The 20,169-nt window shown below is 47.0% G+C and overlaps 1 protein-coding gene across 4 annotated transcripts; it reads left to right on the forward strand.

Annotated features, from left to right (window-relative positions):
• The first annotated feature begins 902 nt into the window (after nucleotides 1-902).
• LOC123098403 (uncharacterized) lies at nucleotides 903-4,492 on the forward strand. 4 transcript variants are annotated; one of them, XR_006447735.1, is made up of 6 exons: nucleotides 903-1,564; nucleotides 1,946-1,986; nucleotides 2,094-2,135; nucleotides 2,806-2,948; nucleotides 3,733-3,821; nucleotides 4,177-4,492. XR_006447735.1 is itself a non-coding variant. In XM_044520382.1 (5 exons), exons 1-4 carry the CDS (start codon nucleotides 1,355-1,357, stop codon nucleotides 2,921-2,923), a joined length of 411 nt encoding a protein of 136 aa, XP_044376317.1. In that variant the 5' UTR covers nucleotides 903-1,354; the 3' UTR covers nucleotides 2,924-2,948; nucleotides 4,177-4,492. The 4 variants fall into 4 exon arrangements, 1 of the variants encoding a protein (XP_044376317.1); XM_044520382.1 differs by lacking the exon at nucleotides 3,733-3,821; XR_006447737.1 differs by lacking the exons at nucleotides 903-1,564; nucleotides 1,946-1,986; nucleotides 2,094-2,135 and adding an exon at nucleotides 2,164-2,199.
• Nucleotides 4,493-20,169: the final 15,677 nt, after the last annotated feature.

Consider the following 20,169-nt stretch of genomic DNA (forward strand, 5'->3'; position numbering starts at 1 on the left):
ATCATTTGAACAAACTATGCCATGAATGTGGCCATAAGATTGGCTATTTGGCTTGAAAGCTATAAATCTTCACACATGATAGCTCATTTCTGAGAACACTTTTTAAAAAGAATTGTCGTATTACAAGTTTATTATTTTTCCTGGTAACTTGGTCACATATAATGACACAATGAGAAGGTTTTTCAATTTTCAATTTTTTTAATTTTCTATGCCCGTTTGAAAATGCGGTCAAAACGGCGGGTATGACCGTTTGTCGCTAGGGCTTGACTTTTGCAAATATTTTAGAGTATCTATGAAGAAATAGATACTTTTGTACCTAGAAATGATTTTTGAAAAAAATAAAGAGCAAACTATGAGGCAGCCGCAGTTCAAATTTGACCCGTTTCCAACTGAATCAGCAGAAATTTTTGTTTTTCACGCGAGGTGGATCAAAGTTTTCGACCCCCAGCCATTTGGTCAATTGTATATCAAATATGGACTAGTATTTTAGAAAATTGATGGAGTCCAATTTTACAACAAATATTTGATAGGTTCTTCAAAAAAAACATTTTTGCCACTCGGAAAATGATTAAAAATAGCTAGAAAGATCAGAAATGCGTAAAAGTTGGTCCTTATCCATAAAATGTGGTCTAACTCTAGTGAAAATTTGTGTGGTACCCTTTTGCAAAATATTTTTGGTAGCTACTTCACAGAATCCCTCTAGTTTTAGTACTTGGAAACTCTTTTAAATCACAGGTTTTCCTGAACCAATCAGAACCATTCCCACGGATCGATGACATGGCGCCCATCCATCCATCCATCTCTCCATCTCACATCCATCCATCCGTCTATCTACAGAAAAAAGGAAAAAAATGACAAAGAGATACCCCACCCGCAGCCCAAACCCTAGCTCAGATCGCCCATCTCCTCCCCGCCGCCGCCCCTTCCCGATCCAGTCCTCCGTCTCACCCCCCTCCTCTCCCCTCAACCAAGGACGACGGAGATCCAGTCCTCTCCCCGCGCCGCAACCCTTCCTCCCACCCACCGCCGACGTCGCCGTCCTCCTCACCCACCGCCCACCTCGTCCCTCCCTCCCCTCACCATCTCTTCCCACCCTCCGCCCTCTGCCCCCTGCCTCGATCCCCCAGATCCAATTGACACAACCCCGCCGCCCCGCACCCCATACTGTCCACCATGGCCGCCTCCTCCTCCTCGCTCCGGATCCCCGCACCAACCCACCACCCCGCCGTGGGGGCGCGTCCGCGGCTGCTGCCCTTCCACGCCATCTCCGTCCGCCCCTGCCGCTCCGCAGTCTCCTCCGTCTCCGCCTCCTCCCCGCAGCAGGCGCCGACACAGGGCGACGGCGACGACGCCAATGGGCCCACCGGCGTGCCCGTGCCTTTCTCCCGTGCCCTCCCCGGCGGTGGCGGCGGTTGGGCGAGCGGTGGAGGAGGTGTGTTCGGCACTAAACAAGCACGCTGACGTGGTGCCGGAGCTCTTCGGCCGCGTCTCCACCGAGCTCTGCGGCGGGTTCGGCCCCGCCGTCGACTCCTTCGTCGGCTTTTTCCACGCCGTCGACTGGAAGGTGCGTCTTTTTTCCCTCACCCCCTGCTTCGCTCACTTGACCCTAGGATTTAGTCCACCGGGAAGCAGAAGCCGCTGCTGCAACCGCCGGCGTCAGTGCGCTCGTTGTCGACTAAATCCAACGGACGCTGTGATTTTTCACCGCCGGCCTCGCCTGGATCTCTCTTGAGAGGCAGCGATGGTTTGGGTAGTTATGCTACATAGGACCAACAATTTGATTCTGCGCGATTCCACTGCCTCCTCATTCCTGTGGACTAGTAAATCAATCGAACAACACTGCGGTGCATCTAAGAGTAGAGTCTGCATCGTGCATGTTGTTTCTGTTTGTTGCTCGCTGCGCTTCTGTATGCAAGTATGTGAGCGTGCTTGTTTATGAATGCAGGCCGCTGATGAGCGCGGACCATCGAGATCAAGGCCGCCGAGGTACAAACAGCAGAAATCTGAATCCGTTCACCATGCACGTTGTTTTTGTTTGTTGCTCTCTGCGCTTCTGTATGCATGTATATGAGCGTGCTTGTTTCTGAATGCAGGGCCGCTGATGAGCGCGGACCATCGAGATCAAGGCCGCCGAGGTACAAATACTAGAAAACTGCTGCTGCAGGACGTCCTCCTCCCCTCCTCCTACCCTCACACGTGGTGAGCTCCAACCTCTCTTTGCACCCCTTGAACATCTGATCTGAAGTGGACATCAATTGCAATTGTTATGGACACACCATAACAGCAAGTATTGGTTTAGTTTCTATGTGCAATTCGATTGTGATTGTGATGTTTGATGATGCTTGCTTCAAAAAAGGAAATCATGGATAATAGAAGAGGGAAACAACGAGCTTCCTTTCAAATTATTAATACTAAAAATCATTTGGTTCGTGAAACTTTCATGTCTTGCGTGAAATATGTCCCCTACTATAAATGCCACCATCAAGTTAGCTCAAGCACATGCAGCTTGATTGATTTCTATATATGCTAGCAGCAGTACCTACATGTCTCCTATACTAGCTTGATTCAATTTCATACTAGCTCAAGAACACTAGCTCTTACATGTTTGTTTGCTTCGGAGCAGCAGGCATCCTCCGTGGACGATTCGGAGCAGCAGCATGCACATGTTTATTCTGTTTGAACTCTGCATTACATGAAATAATTATTTTAAGTGTTTTTCTCAACTTGTTTTCACTGTCACTTGATATATACTTAGCCTGTACTTGAAGCTATGGGTTAACGATGATGAATTTGTTCTATTTGGAGGCATTGGTGCCCCATCATCGAGTGCACGGATGCAACAACAACAAGAAGATCATGGTCGTGCGTATCATCAAGCACACCATGGAGATCATCCATCTCACCGATGCTAACTCAATCCTGATCACTGTCGACGCTATCATCCACAGGTATTTCTCAAGGTTTCCTTTGTTCTCTCCTGCCTTTGTGATGTGAGTATGTGTGCGCTGATTAGTATTGTTGGATCTTGCCAGTTGAATGCATGGTTGTGGTAGTAGAATGGTATTTTTGCTTAGGTGCGATCATACTTATGCAGTAGTAAATAACTTGACATGTCATTCTCCAAGTCTACACATAGCATTGTTATTTTAGGAGCAGATTTCTCATCCTTAAGAACCTTGAATTTGCTTAATAGCCAATTTAGCGGTGTATTACCAGTTCTTTGATGTCAACTCTAATGCCTCTGTTTACATTCTTGATGTCATTTCTGGTATGCAATCATAAGACATGTCTCATGTAAATGAATATGGGCTGCTGTCAATTTTTTAATCTACAATTGATCCACTGTGTTTTTTTACATGGTAGCTTAATATCCTCCTTCCTTTTCTAATATGCAAACTTCTAATATGTGAGGTGCATAATATGCTTGCTTCCTCTTATAGGTATATATGTTATTCCTAATATGCTTGCTTCCTCTTATATTTTCAGTCATTTTGGCTACTTAGATGTTGGTTTAATTTGATTGTGTGGCATGTAGTTCATTTGTTGTCAGCCGCAGTCTATAGATAAATAGCATCCAGTTACCTTAATTCAATTTTCAATTTATATATATAAAAGACCCAAAATCCATAGATATATAGGAAACACTGACTATACACAACTCTTCGTCTCCCTAGTCAAAGGGCTATGCACGCTATTTCCTAATTTTAGGTTCTCATTTCACATTTCACATAGGGGCCTCAAATTTTTGGAGATGGCCCTGGTTCTCTTGCAGGGATATGATGATATTTCCAAGGAAATATACTGAACCTGATGTGACAAAGGTGCCCATTTTCCCTTTCTTAAACATTTTTACATTCTTCCTTTAGTTCCAGTTTCACATTGCTGGTGTTTCATGCCATATTCATCAGATCCTGCTCACATGCCTTATGATTGAGTAACTTGATTAGTATTTCTGCCACACTGTCCTATCTCAGTAAACTGTTTGTTTTTTCAGTATAGCTAAAAAAGAATGTAAATCTATTATATCCTGGTATTCTAGAATTTCAGTGCTTCATGGAAGCTACTCTGTGTCCTGCTTTAGCTTGCAAACCTCACGTTCTGTTGTCTGTTCTCATTTCTAAGTTTGAAATGTTTCAAACTTTGTTGTCTGTTCTCATTTCTAGAATCTTGATGCAGGGTTGTTTGGACCTGGGAATTTTAATGCTGGGTTGATGAGTTCATTTGGCTGACCTACAATATGGACATGGGATTGGCTGTGTGGTTTGATGATGTTGCACTCGTTGGTGCCATCTTATGAGTATGGTGATGATCCTAAGTAATTGGTTGTGTTATTTTGGTTGGTACTATCTTATAAACATGTGGTGTAATGATACTACTGGGACAAAGTTGGCGAAATCCTGTGTTGTTTGTTTATTCTGTTGTGTTATTTCGAGATTCTGTGGCGTAATGGTACTGTTGTGTTATTTTGAGAATTATATTATTATTATCATTATATTCCCTGTGCTTTAAATTGTGCGAGTGGGATGGACCGTTTAGAGAAAAGGGTTGGCCCAATTTATGATGGAATGAATAAATGGGTTGTACATTGCCTCAGCCCAAGAACAAACATTAACAGGCCGATCTGGTGGGCTTGGCCCATGGTTGTGGCCCAAGAGTAAATCTAAAAATGGACTGAATTAATGGGCTTGGCCCGTAGTCATGTCCCAAAACTAGATCTGAGAATGGGCTAATTATTGGGCTCGGCCCATTAAAAAACTGATTTTGATCGATCCTATATGGCGTCCATGTCATCATTTTTGAGCATCACAAGAGTGATATCAAGGATTTGTCATAAAAGCCCATGCCCTTGCATGCCCAAGTGAGAGTTTAGTTCATGTTGGAAGCATCAATGACGTTCAACTCACTTCTCAAGTGACAAAGAGGCTTAGTGAAGATATCCGCCAATTGTTTGTTGGGAAACATAGTAGAAAACAATTTTTTTTGCCTACGATCACCCAAGATCAATATGAAGATGCATAACGGGTTGGGATCACGATCGTTACCGTCACCGAGTTGCAGCAGAAGAAGAACATGTCAGTGTAGATCGTACGACCGTTGATGAACGATCCCTCATACCGCCCACGAACAATCCCTCGAACCGAAGACGGAAAGCACGACCTCTCTACTTGGTTGCAAGCATGCAACCTTCACAATCTGGCAGCGCTTCGCTGTCTAGAGCTAATCGTCGTCGGTGAATTAGAGTTAGGAGATTAGAACCACACTAGGCTTCTAATTATGAGGACATGAGGATTAGCCTAGATCTAATTAGTAAACTAGGACCAACTAGAACTAGAACTAGAAGAACTAGAGGAAGCTCCAAAACCCTTGTGTGTCCAATTGTGGGCAATACCTCAAGTATGTATAGGTTAGAGGGGGAGAGGAGGGCTGCCACCAAGGAGGGAAAGCCTCCTTGGGACACCATCCAAAGGGGGGAGGAGTTGGACTCCTTCCCTAGTAGGATTCGCCCCCCCACAAGGAAAGGGGGGGGGGGGTGCCTTCTCCACTTGGGCCTTCGTGGTCCAAGTTGGCTTCCACCTCTTGGCCTTTTAAGGCCCGTTGATATTTAAATTAAATATAAAATGTTCTAAATACTACTAGACCATTTTATACATTTTAACATCTCCAGAAACATTTCCCACCTATATATAATATATCAGTAATACCCCGTATTACCCGATATTCACCAAAACCCTTCCCGTGACCCCGAAACACTTCCGGATCCTCTCGGAACTATTCTGAATATTAATAAAACAATTCCACAAGTATATTCTTGATACGTCTCCAACGTATCTATAATTTTGATTGTTCCATGCTGTTATATTATCAATCTTGGATGTTTTATAATCATTTTATAGTCATCTTATATCATTTTTTGGTACTAACCTATTGACATAGTGCCAAGTGCCAGTTGCTGTTTTTTTGCATGTTTTTTACATCGCAGGAAATCAATACTAAACGGAGTCCAAACGCAGTGAAACTTTTTGGAGATTTTTTTGGACCAGAAGACATCCAGTGGGCCGAAGAATCGCCTGGGGGTGCTCCGAGGGGAGCACAGCCCACCAGGGTACGCTAGGAGGCCCAGGCGCGCCCTGGTGGGTTTTGCCCGCCTCGGGTGCCCCCTGAACCGCCTCTTTGCTCTATAAATACCCCAATATTCCAGAAACCCTAGGGGAGTCGACAAAAATCAATTCCAGCCGCCGCAGAGTCCAGAACCACCAGATCCAATCTAGACACCATCACAGAGGGGTTCACCACTTCCATTGGTGCCTCTCCGATGATGCGTGAGTAGTTCTTTGTAGACCTTCGGGTCCGTAGTTAGTATCTAGATGGCTTCCTCTCTCTCTCTTTTGATTATCAATACAATGGTCTCTTGGAGATCCATATGATGTAACTCTTTTTTGCGGTGTGTTTGTTGGGATTGGATGAACTTTGAGTTTATGATCAGATCTATCTTTTTATATCCATGAAAGTTATTTGAGTATCTTTGATCTCTTATATGCATGATTGCTTATAGCCTCATATTTATTCTCTGATATTTGTGTTTTGTTTGGCCAACTTGATCTATTTATCTTGCAATGGGAAGCGGTGCTTTGTAGTGTGTTCGATCTTACGGTGCTTGATCCCAGTGACAGAAGGGGAACCGACGTGTATGTATCGTTGCTACTAAGGATAAAACGATGGGATCTTTTCTACATAAATAGATCTTGTCTACATCATGTCATCGTTCTTATTGCATTACTCCGTTTCTCCCTGAACTTCATACACTAGATGCATGCTGGATAGCGGTCGATGTGTGGAGTAATAGTAGTAGATGCAGGCAGGAGTCGGTCTACTAATCTTGGACGTGATGCCTATATAATGATAATTGCCTGGATATTGTCATGATTATTTGAAGTTCTATCAATTGCCCAACAGTAATTTGTGTTGGGGAACGTAGTAATTTCAAAAAAATTCCTACGCACACGCAAGATCATGGTGATGCATAGCAACGAGAGGGGAGAGTGTTGTCCACGTACCCTCGTAGACCGAAAGTGGAAGCGTTAGCACAACGCGGTTGATGTAGTCGTACGTCTTCATGATCCGACCGATCCAAGTACCGAATGCACGGCACCTCCGAGTTCAGCACACGTTCAGATCGATGACGTCCCGCGAGCTTCGATCCAGCAAAGCTTCACCGGAGAGTTTTGTCAGCACGATGGCGTGATGACGGTGATGATGATGCTACCGGCGCAGGGCTTCGCCTAAGCACCGCTACGATATGATCGAGGTGGATTATGGTGGAGGGGGCACTGCACACGGCTGGGAGAGATCAACAGATCAACTTGTGTGTCTAGAGGTGCCCCCTGCCCCCGTATATAAAGGAGCAAGGGGAGGCCGGCCGGCCCCTTGTGGGCGCGCCAGGAGGAGTCCTCCTCCTCCTAGTAGGAGCAGGACTCCCCTCTTTCCTACTCCTACTAGGAGGGGGAAAGGAAGGGGGAGGGAGAAGGAAAGGGGGGCGCCGCCCCCCCCCCTCTCCTAGTCCAATTCGGACCAGAGGGGGAGGGGCGCGCGGCCTGCCCTAGGCCAGCCCTCTCTCTCCACTAAGGCCCATAAGGCCCACTATTTCTCCTAGGGGGTTCCGGTAACCCTCCGGCACTCCGGTTTTCTCCGAAACCACCCGGAACACTTCCGGTGTCCGAATATAGTCGTCCAATATATCGATCTTTACGTATCGACCATTTCGAGACTCCTCGTCATGTCCGTGATCATATCCGGGACTCCGAACTACCTTCGGTACATCAAAACACAAAAACTCATAATACCGATCGTCACCGAACTTTAAGCGTGCGGACCCTACGGGTTCGAGAACTATGTAGACATGACCGAGACACGTCTCCGGTCAATAACCAATAGCAGAACCTGGATGCTCATATTGGCTCCTACATATTCTATGAAGATATTTATCGGTCAAACCGCATAACAACATACGTTGTTCCCTTTGTCATCGGTATGTTACTTACCCGAGATTCGATCGTCGGTATCTTAATACCTAGCTCAATCTCGTTACCGGCAAGTCTCTTTACTCGTTACGTAATGCATCATCCCGTAACTAACTCATTAGTCACATTGCTTGCAAGGCTTATTGTGATGTGCATTACCGAGAGGGCCCAGAGATACCTCTCCGATAATTGGAGTGACAAATCCTAGTCTCGATCTATGCCAACTCAACAAGTACCATCGGAGACACCTGTAGAGCACCTTTATAATCACCCAGTTACGTTGTGACGTTTGGTAGCACACAAAGTGTTCCTCCGGTAATCGGGAGTTGCATAATCTCATAGTCATAGGAACATGTATAAGTCATGAAGAAAGCAATAGCAGTAAACTAAACGATCAAGTGCTAAGCTAACGGAATGGGTCAATTTTCAGGTCTATTAAACCAAAAATACAAAAATACCTTGCTGCAATTTATTCTCATTTATTTTATTTGGCGTTCGATCTATCAATCTACTACAATTTATTCACGTCCGTTTGCCTATCTTGAGGCGCAGCTACCCGAAAGGGATCGATAACCCCTTTTACACGTCGGGTTGCGAGTATTTGTTATTTGTGTGCAGGTGCTTTTTACGTTGTGTTGCTTGGTTCTCCTACTGGTTCGATAACCTTGGTCTCATAACTGAGGGAAATACCTACCGCCGTTGTGCTGCATCATCCCTTCCTCTTTCGGGAAATACCAACGTAGCATTACCGTGAGCGTCAGTCTTCTTCTTGAAGATCCATTTATTCTCTATGGCTTGCCGATCATCGGGCAAGTCAACCAAAGTCCACACTTTGTTCTCATACATGGATCCCATCTCAAATTTCATGGCTTCAAGCCATTTTGCGGAATCTGGGCTCACCATCGCTTCTTCATAGTTCGTAGGTTCGCCTTGGTCCAGTAACATGACCTCCAGAACAGGATTACCGTACCACTCTGGTGCGGATCTTACTCTGGTTGACCTATGAAGTTCGGTAGTAACTTGATCTGAAGTTTCATGATCAATATCATTAGCTTCCTCACTGATTGGTGTAGGTGTCACAAGAACCGGTTTCTTTGATGAACTACTTTCCAATAAGGGAGCAGGTACAGTTACCTCATCAAGTTCTACTTTCCTCCCACTCACTTCTTTCGAGAGAAACTCCTTCTCTAGAAAGGATCCATTCTTAGCAACGAATGTTTTGCCTTCGGATCTGTGATAAAAGGTGTACCCAACAGTCTCCTTTGTGTATCCTATGAAGAAACACTTCTCCGATTTGGGTTCGAGCTTATCAGGTTGAAGCTTTTTCACATAAGCATCGCAGCCCCAAACTTTAAGAAACGACAACTTTGGTTTCTTGCCAAACCACAGTTCATAAGGCGTCGTCTCAACGGATTTAGATGGTGCCCTATTTAACGTGAATGCAGCCGTCTCTAAAGCATAACCCCAAGATGATAGCGGTAAATCAGTAAGAGACATCATAGATCGCACCATATCTAGTAAAGTACGATTACGATGTTCAGACACACCATTACGCTGTGGTGTTCCCGGTGGCGTGAGTTGCGAAACTATTTTGCATTGTTTCAAATGAAGACCAAACTCGTAACTCAAATATTCTCCTCCACGATCAGATCGTAGAAACTTTATTTTCTTCTTACGATGATTTTCCACTTCACTCTGAAATTCTTTGAACTTTTCAAATGTTTCAGACTTATGTTTCATTAAGTAGATATACCCATATCTGCTCAAATCATCTGTGAAGGTGAGAAAATAACGATACCCGCCGCGAGCCTCAATAATCATCGGACCACATACAACAGTATGTATGATTTCCAACAAATCTGTTGCTCGCTCCATTGTTCCGGAGAACGGCGTTTTAGTCATCTTGCCCATGAGGCATGGTTCGCAAGTACCAAGTGATTCATAATCAAGTGATTCCAAAAGTCCATCAGTATGGAGTTTCTTCATGCGCTTTACACCAATATGACCTAAATGGCAGTACCAAGTGATTCATAATCAAGTGATTCCAAAAGTCCATCAGTATGGAGTTTCTTCATGCGCTTTACACCAATATGACCTAAACGGCAGTACCAAGTGATTCATAATCAAGTGATTCCAAAAGTCCATCAGTATGGAGTTTCTTCATGCGCTTTACACCAATATGACCTAAACGGCAGTGCCACAAATAAGTTGCACTATCTATCAACTCTGCATCTTTTGGCTTCAATATTATGAATATGTGTATCACTACTATCGAGATTTAACAAAAATAGACCACTCTTCAAGGGTGCATGACCATAAAAGATATTACTCATATAAATAGAACAACCATTATTCTCTGATTTAAATGAATAACCGTATCGCATCAAACAAGATCCAGATATAATGTTCATGCTTAACGCTGGCACCAAATAAAAAATTATTCAGGTCTAAAACTAATCCCGAAGGTAGATGTAGAGGTAGCGTGCCGACTGCGATCACATCGACTTTGGAACCATTTCCCACGCGCATCGTCACCTCGTCCTTAGCCAATCTTCGCTTAATCCGTAGTCCCTGTTTCGAGTTGCAAATATTAGCAACAGAACCAGTATCAAATACCCAGGTGCTACTGCGAGCATTAGTAAGGTACACATCAATAACATGTATATCACATATACCTTTGTTCACCTTGCCATCCTTCTTATCCGCCAAATACTTGGGGCAGTTCCGCTTCCATGACCAATCTGTTTGTAGTAGAAGCACTTAGTTTCAGGCTTAGGTCCAGATTTGGGTTTCTTCTCCTGAGCAGCAACTTGTTTGATGTTCTTCTTGAAGTTCCCCTTCTTCTTCCCTTTACCCTTTTTCTTGAAACTGGTGGTCTTGTTGACCATCAACACTTGATGCTCCTTCTTGATTTCTACCTCCGCAGTCTTTAGCATTGCGAAGAGCTCGGGAATTGTCTTATCCATGCCTTGCATATTATAGTTCATCACAAAGCTCTTGTAGCTTGGTGGCAGTGATTGAAGAATTCTGTCAATGACACTATCATCCGGAAGATTAACTCCCAGTTGAATCAAGTGATTGTTATACTCAGACATTTTGAGTATATGTTCACAGACAGAACTATTCTCCTCCATCTTGCAGCTGTAGAACTTATTGGAGACTTCATATCTCTCAATCCGGGCATTTGCTTGAAATATTAACTTCAACGCCTGGAACATCTCATATGCTCCATGACGTTCAAAACGTCGTTGAAGTCCCGGTTCTAAGCCGTAAAGCATGGCACACTGAACTATCGAGTAGTCATCAGCTTTGCTCTGCCAGACGTTCTTAACGTCGTCAGTTGCATCTGCAGCAGGCCTGGCATCCAGCGGTGCTTCCAGGACGTGATTCTTCTCTGCATCAATGAGGATAATCCTCAAGTTACGGACCCAGTCCGTGTAATTGCTACCATCATCTTTCAACTTTGCTTTCTCAAGGAATGCATTAAAATTCAACGGAACAACAACACGGGCCATCTGTCTACAAAAACATAGATAAGTAAAATACTATCAGGTACTAAGTTCATGATAAATTAAAGTTCAGTTAATCAAATTACTTAAGAACTCCCACTTAGATAGACATCCCTCGAATCATCTAAGTGATCACGTGATCCATCTCAACTAAACCATGTCCGCTCATCACGTGAGATGGGAGTAGTTTTTAATGGTGAACATCACTATGTTGATCATATCTACTATATGATTCACGCTCGACCTTTCGGTCTCAGTGTTCCGAGGCCATATCTGCATATGCTAGGCTCGTCAAGTTTAACCCGAGTATTCTGCGTGTGTAAAACTAGCTTACACCCGTTGTATTTGAACGTAGAGGTTATCACACCCGATCATTACGTGGTGTCTCGGCACGACGAACTTTCGCAATGGTGCATACTCAGGGAGAACACTTATACCTTGAAATTTAGTGAGGGATCATCTTATAATGCTACCATCAATCAAAGTAGAATAAGATGCATAAAGGATAAACATCACATGCAATCAATATAAGTGATATGATATGGCCATCATCATCTTGTGCCTTTGATCTCCATATCCAAAGCACCGTCATGATCACCATCGTCACCGGCGCGACACCTTGATCTCCATCGTACCATCATTGTCGTCTCGCCAACTATTGCTCCCACGACTATCGCTACCGCTTAGTGATAAATTAAAGCAATTACAGGGCGATTGCATTGCATACAATAAAGCGACAACCATATGGCTCCTGCCAGTTGCCGATAACTCCGTTACAAAACATGATCATCTCATACAATAAAATATAGCATCATGCCTTGACCATATCACATCAAAACATGCCCTGCAAAAACAAGTTAGACGTCCTCTACTTTGTTGTTGCAAATTTTACGTGGCTGCTACGGGCTGAGCAAGAACCGTTCTTACCTACGCATCAAAACCAAAACGATATTTCGTCAAGTTAGTGTTGTTTTAACCTTCACAAGGACCGGGCGTAGTCACACTCGGTTCAACTAATGTTGGAGAAACTGACACCCGTCAGCCACCTGTGTGCAAAGCACGTCGGTAGAACCAGTCTCGCATAAGCGTACGCGTAATGTCGGTCCGGGCCGCTTCATCCAACAATACCGCCGAACCAAAGTATGACATGCTGGTAATCAGTATGACTTGTATCGCCCACAACTCACTTGTGTTCTACTCGTGCATATAACATCTACGCATAAACCTGGCTCGGATGCCACTGTTGGGGAACGTAGTAATTTAAAAAAAATTCCTATGCACACGCAAGATCATGGTGATGCATAGCAACGAGAGGGGAGAGTGTTGTCCACATACCCTCGTAGACCGAAAGCGGAAGCGTTAGCACAACGCGGTTGATGTAGTCGTACGTCTTCACGATCCGACCGATCCAAGTACCGAACGCACGGCACCTCCGAGTTCAGCACACGTTCAGCTCGATGGCGTCCCGCGAGCTTCGATCCAGCAAAGCTTCGCCGGAGAGTTTCGTCAGCTCGACGGCGTGATGACGTTGATGATGATGCTATCAACGCAGGGCTTCGCCTAAGCACCGCTATGATATGATCGAGGTGGATTATGGTGGAGGGGGGCACCGCACACGGCTGGGAGAGATCAACAGATCAACTTGTGTGTCTAGAGGTGCCCCCTGCCCCCGTATATAAAGGAGCAAGGGGGAGGCCGGCCGGCCCCTTGTGGGCGCGCCAGGAGGAGTCCTCCTCCTCCTAGTAGGAGCAGGACTCCCCTCTTTCCTACTCCTACTAGGAGGGGGGAAGGGGGGAGGGAGAAGGAAAGGGGGGCGCCGCCCCCCTCTCCTAGTCCAATTCGGACCAGAGGGGGAGGGGCGCGCGGCCTGCCCTAGGCCAGCCCTCTCTCTCCACTAAGGCCCATAAGGCCCACTATTTCTCCTGGGGGGTTCCGGTAACCCTCCGGCACTCTGGTTTTCTCCGAAACCACCCGGAACACTTCCGGTGTCCGAATATAGTCGTCCAATATATCGATCTTTATGTATCGACCATTTCGAGACTCCTCGTCATGTCCGTGATCATATCCGGGACTCCGAACTACCTTCGGTACATCAAAACACAAAAACTCATAATACCGATCGTCACCGAACTTTAAGCGTGCGGACCCTACGGGTTCGAGAACTATGTAGACATGACCGAGACACGTCTCCGGTCAATAACCAATAGCGGAACCTGGATGCTCATATTGGCTCCTACATATTCTATGAAGATATTTATCGGTCAAACCGCATAACAACATACGTTGTTCCCTTTGTCATCGGTATGTTACTTGCCCGAGATTCGATCGTCGGTATCTCAATACCTAGCTCAATCTCGTTACCGTCAAGTCTCTTTACTCGTTACGTAATGCATCATCCCGTAACTAACTCATTAGTCACATTGCTTGCAAGGCTTATTGTGATGTGCATTACCGAGAGGGCCCAGAGATACCTCTCCTATAATCGGAGTGACAAATCCTAGTCTCGATCTATGCCAACTCAGCAAGTACCATCGGAGACACCTGTAGAGCACCTTTATAATCACCCAGTTTCGTTGTGACGTTTGGTAGCACACAAAGTGTTCCTCCGGTAATCGGGAGTTGCATAATCTCATAGTCATAGGAACATGTATAAGTCATGAAGAAAGCAATAGCAGTAAACTAAACGATCAAGTGCTAAGCTAACGGAATGGGTCAATTTTCAGGTCTATTAAACCAAAAATACAAAAATACCTTGCTGCAATTTATTCTCATTTATTTTATTTTGCGTTCAATCTATCAATCTACTACAATTTATTCACGTTCGTTTGCCTATCTTGAGGCGCAGCTACCCGAAAGGGATCGATAACCCCTTTTACACGCCGGGTTGCGAGTATTTGTTATTTGTGTGCACGTGCTGTTTACGTTGTGTTGCTTGGTTCTCGTACTGGTTCGATAACCTTGGTCTCATAACTGAGGGAAATACCTACCGCCGTTGTGCTGCATCATCCCTTCCTCTTTCGGGAAATACCAACGTAGCTTCAAGCCGCATCAATTCTCATCACTCCCGTCCTACTAACACTCAGCAGATAATGATTTCCTTAAGCTTGTGGACCGGTAGGTTCGGTAACTCACAGACACGAACGAAACCGTTCATTCAATGACCGGCGGTGGGACCGTGGACGTCCGTATCGATCCCTATGAGCACATGAATGATATTCGAGTGAATCTTTGGTTATCATGTGATGTTCCCTATGCTTCGCGATACTTTACAAAACCCTGGATGTATCGGTATCCTCCTAAGTCATCACCATGCTCACAATACCGAAATCCTTGTTACCGATTTTGTTCTTCTTTCTCGTTATTGTGTTCCGGCATACCCGTGACATGGTCACTTGTGTCTGGCCAGACGATGATTGATGCCGTCCCACCGAGAGGGCCCTAAGAATATCTCTCCATCGTCGGAGGAGCAAATCCCACTCTCGAGCTATCTGGCCACTTGTCAAACTTTCTGATGAACCTGTAAGTTATCATTATGATCACCGTGTTACAGGTGACGTTTGAGCAACCCCAAAGCCCACACCGTACGGTAAGAAGTGACCACGATACTCTCATTGTCTAAGGAGAAATATCACATGTTAACATTCCGTATTATTACAATTGAATGCAGATGATATTAACTCAATTCATAACAAACAAGGGTGGGTCGATTCAATATGATCGTTCTTCCAACGTCATAGTCTCAATGTTGTTTTAGGACTATCGTTACACTTAACGATGTCCTAAAATCCGGAAAACATGATCACCAACAACACTTGAGCTAGTCTTAGAGGCGAGATTAGGAACCTTTTATTTACCGTTTATCATTCCACACGTGCATATGAGTTTTCCACTGAATCGCATATTCCAGGATCATAGCAGTTATAGCATAGAATATAAACTCTTAACTATAAATATGGAAATATAATATTACAAATATTATTGCCTCTAGGGCATATTTTCAATAATATTTTTAACTAAAAACGAAACCGGACTAGTCTATAGCCGGCACGGCGGGTCTCCAACACCGTCCCCATGACCGGCAGCGGCGAGCCCCGGAGGTACATGCTTCAGTGCAAAGGACGGCTCCCTTCCCCACCGCTCATCGGAGTGGAACCGCTGCCTAATGCTTCAGCCGGAGAGGAACGGTCCCTACGCTGTACGGACCAAAGTTGGTTCTTGGGTAAGGGGACGACGCTGGCCGGCGAGAGGGCAAGACATCGACTGTGTATGCCGGCGGTGGCCTTCCTGGGACCCAAGCGGCGGGCGGCGTCGGTCTCCTGTGTTCTACTTCTCCTCGATGATGGCGGCGGGCGCGGACGTGCGGGCCGCCACCTCGTCGACATCCGCACAAACGGCTTCTTTCTTTGCCTGCATGGTGCGGCTACGCGTGCGTCGACGGCGGATGACGCGGTCGCAGGCATTGGAGGCGCAGTACGACGCGGGGTCATCAATGGCAGCGACGATGCCCGTGCTACTGTGCTCCCCGCCGTGCCGGCCTGGAGCAACTCGTCACTCCTCCGCGAGCTGGCTTGCAGCGGCGCGTTGCTGAACCACGCACCGGCTTGGGGCGGCAACTTGCTCCGTCGGGCTTGGAGGTGGAGCAGCGAGCTGCCTCGCTTGTATCCGGCGGGCTCGGTGGGCCACCCAGCCGACTTTTATGCCAGAGAACTACTCTTCCGGCTCGTCAGATGCTATCAAAAGAGTGGAGAAAATGGTGGAAGGAGGAGACGGGGAGCGGCGGATTGGTGCGATTCTTGCCCGGCATCTGGCCTTGTTTAAATAGAGGGCGGACGGGAGGAGCTTGCCCGGCGTTGTGTTTAATGCTGGCCCCCTCGTGAACGGACATGTGGCCGGAGTAGATTTCTCGGCTTCCACGCTTGTTTAATGAAGGTGTTTGAATGCGGCGTGTGGAGGCCGTGTTCAACCAGCCGTGCAGCGGGCGCCGCCCTCGGCCAGTGTGCCGATTCAATGGCGGAGGCAGTGAGAGGTCGCGTCCGCCCTAAAGCGCCAGTGCGCCACTTCAGTGGCGGAGGCAGTGAGACGCCGCGTCCGCCGTGAAGCATTTTCAATATGGAGCGACGCACTCTAGAGCGGCATGAATGCCGGCATCTAGGCGACGGACGGAAAGCGCGCGCAGGGGGAGGTTTTTTTGGTGGGCCAGGATGGTCAGAAGCGGACGTGACAGCGGTCCGGACTCCCGCAAACTTTCCCCACGTTTTTCTCCTGTTTACGAGAGAAAAAACGTCCGAACCGTACCACGGACCGATACAGGATCACGTTGGATGGCTTTCGCGGTCCGGACAGCACGATCCGGGCTGATGTAGGAGGTTTGCGGGTCGGCATTAGTGATGCCCTTAGAGGTGTACTGGAAACAATGAAACTGTGCACGTACGCTGCATTGCCTACCTATATACCACACAGACTGCATAAAAACACGAGCGCTACATATGGTATGCTGGTCATGCAACGCCACCGATCGCCGAGTTGACAGCACTAGCTCCTGTGCGCAAATTCCAACCAAACAACGGAACAAGGACGCCGCGCCAGATCCAGCGCCACATCACCGGAGCGTACACGACAGACAGAATACACAACCTGCACTGCACTGCCCTGCCCGCAGCCCGGCCGGCCTGTCCATCGCGCGCGATTGATCGACGGCACCGCCCCGGCCAGCCAGACGCGCGCCGTCTCCCTCCCTCCGGCCGGCCGGGGCCAGGCAGACCCGCGTATATGCAGAGGACAACTGGGCGCCAAGCGCAACGCGACGGGTCGCGAAAGCAGAGGCGCGCATGCGCTTGCACGCGGCCGTGAGCGATCAATCCATCATCTCTCCATCGATCCAAACCAAACCAAACCGGGCCGCGCAGGGGTGGTTTCGTTCGCCGGACCGCATGATTACTGCCGCCCCCCGTCCCCAACGGAGGAGGTATCGTCCGGCGCCCGCGCGCTAGCGGACACCGCCGGGAAATTATCGCCGCGCTACGCTCCGGGGGCGGGGGGGGGGGGGGGGGGGGGGGGGGGGGGGGGGGCGCAGTGATGAGTGATCGTACTCTGCATCTGCATGCATGGAGGAGGCGACGTGCGCGCCTGATCGGTCGATCGACGCGACCCGCCCGCCCGCGCGGCCGGCCGGCCATCATTATTCGACGGAAGAGTACGTCTCATCGTCATCGGCATCGGCATCCCTGGAATGGAACAAACGATATGCGTAGGTGTGTGATAGGATAGGACCTGTCATGCTACCACAGCAATGCATCGAGGATACTTCAATTATTATTAGGATTATTCTGCGAAAAATCAAAGATCATATATTAAGTAGCACAGACAGAGTATAGCATAAAACTACAAGCTTTGGGGCTAGGGTTCCAAAACCTACCTGCTTTTTAAAATTCGCTCATAACTACCGCAAAATTGGTTTTTTGTTTCAAAAAACTACAACTTTCTGCTAGGGATTGATTGGGCCGGAACTGATCGTGATTATAATAGGGATGGCCCACACGTCAGAGCTGACGTGGCATCAAAGTCCACTCTGTTAGGTTGACCGATATGCTGAATGTTATGACATGTGGGGTTCGCCCATCAGTATCGACATAAAAAAAATTCCCAAATCCAAAAAAAAGGCTGAGAAGATAGAGCTCGTCACCTTTGGCTATGCCCCTACCCTGCCTCACGCACGCCATCTTCTGCCATGGAGAGGCATCTCCATCCACTCGACAGCCTGCCAGGGGAGCTAGGGAGGTGTTGGGCGGCGAGGGAGCTCTGTCGGCAGGGGAGGTGAGGGAGCTCTGCCGACGGGGGAAGGTGAGGAGCCTTTGCCGATAGGGTAGGCCAGGGGGCTCTGTCGGCAGGGGGCAGGGGGCACCGGTGTCGAGCTCCTCTGGACCGCGCCTATCCATGGAGCGCCGCCGCCTGTCAAGCTTTGCTGGACCGTGACCATCCACTGCAATAGCCGACAAGCATCCCTACAAACTGCCGTGCGAGCCTGCCTCGAGTGTACAACCACCACGACCATGAGTGTTGGGATTACTGGCACCAGCCGGTGGTGCACGATTGCGTAAGAATCTTATGATAGAATGTGTAGGAAATAAAAGTACATTTATCATATGTACCCAATTATCTATCAATACGTACATCCCTCGACAAGGGCTCCTTTGATTCAAAGGATTCTCATAGGAATTTGAATTTCGGAGGATTAAAATCCTTAGGGACTTTTTCTATATTGGTTGTTTGATTCATAAGATTGAATCTAATAGGATTTCCCCCCTAAGGATTCCTTTGTACCATATTCCATAGGAATTTTAGCATCCACTAAAACCCCTTTGAAATAACCTTTTCTTATATGATGCAATCAAATAGACCAAAATCTTGTAGGATTGAAATGGTCATGACATGATAATCCATACGGGTGTGGGCCCCTCCTCCTTCCCTAATGTAAGCAGAAAATTATGCCACCTAACGTCAATCCATAGAATGTGTAGAACCTTGCTCGTAACTCTAACATTACCCGTCTTCACATTTCAATTCCGTGTTTTTCCTATTCCTGCATTTTCAGAATCCTGTGAGTGAAGGCCCTAACGTCAATCCATAGAATGTTTAGGTGGCTACATGCTGTCCAAGTATCTTTAGTTACACTCCTTCTCCCTCCCAATGTTTCCTTTGGTTCCGAAGGGTACACGTACGTACGTTGGCAATAGACACTGGTGCCGATCAGCAATGGCGGGGGATCCGGGGACGGCGAGGTATGGGAACCGGGATCGAACTGGCCGGGGGGTCGGTGTTCTAGCAGCTGGAGGTATAGCTGAGATCGAAGGCCGAGAGCGTGACAGGTGGGGATAACGTGAGAGAAGGAAGGGCTCTCGATCTATCTAGGATCCGGTGCATGCCATGCCATGCATACAATGCATGCATGCATGCACGGCGGATCAGTGTGTAGGTTCAGGGCACAGAGGCTGCATGCCTGCCCGTTGTTTGTTGGTAGTGATCGATGCATGCACCGTACGCTTGCCGAGTCGCTGACACATAATTTCTCAAAATAAAAATAAAAATTGAGAGATGCCGATCCATGCATGATTTGATTAGATCTTACATTAGCTTGATCGAGGTGGTTCGGTAAATGTCATGTCGGGGTAGTAGGTAACTAGCCTCCCCATTTGTGATGCAAATATATATGGTCGATTTTCTAGGCCAAGAGTACTTATCATGATCAGTTTTTGTACTACTCCATGCACGACACACATTTCTTAGCTACACACCCAATTCAAGTGATGCACAAGCTAGTGTGAGCATATGATTGAGCGGAGGCCCCACCCGTGGATTCTGTCAATAATCAAACTCAAGCTGTCAAGCATGGATTAGGACATTGACACAGATTAGTTTGTATTCGCGTAACTATTATACGACACACATGATGTAAGTGTACCCGGTGATGGATCGATGGATGGCCCATGCATGATGACATAAACATAATTGCGACGGAACAGTAAGCTGTGACACGGCCGGTCCCTTTCTGGCAAACAAAGGAAAGGAAACACCTACGCACAGTACCTGGCTGAACATCCACACATGCGCACACATGCATGTACTACTACTCCTACGCCCGCGCC

The sequence above is a fragment of the Triticum aestivum genome, chromosome 4D (genome assembly GCF_018294505.1).
Source record: "Triticum aestivum cultivar Chinese Spring chromosome 4D, IWGSC CS RefSeq v2.1, whole genome shotgun sequence".
NCBI classification, from domain to species: Eukaryota; Viridiplantae; Streptophyta; class Magnoliopsida; order Poales; family Poaceae; genus Triticum; species Triticum aestivum.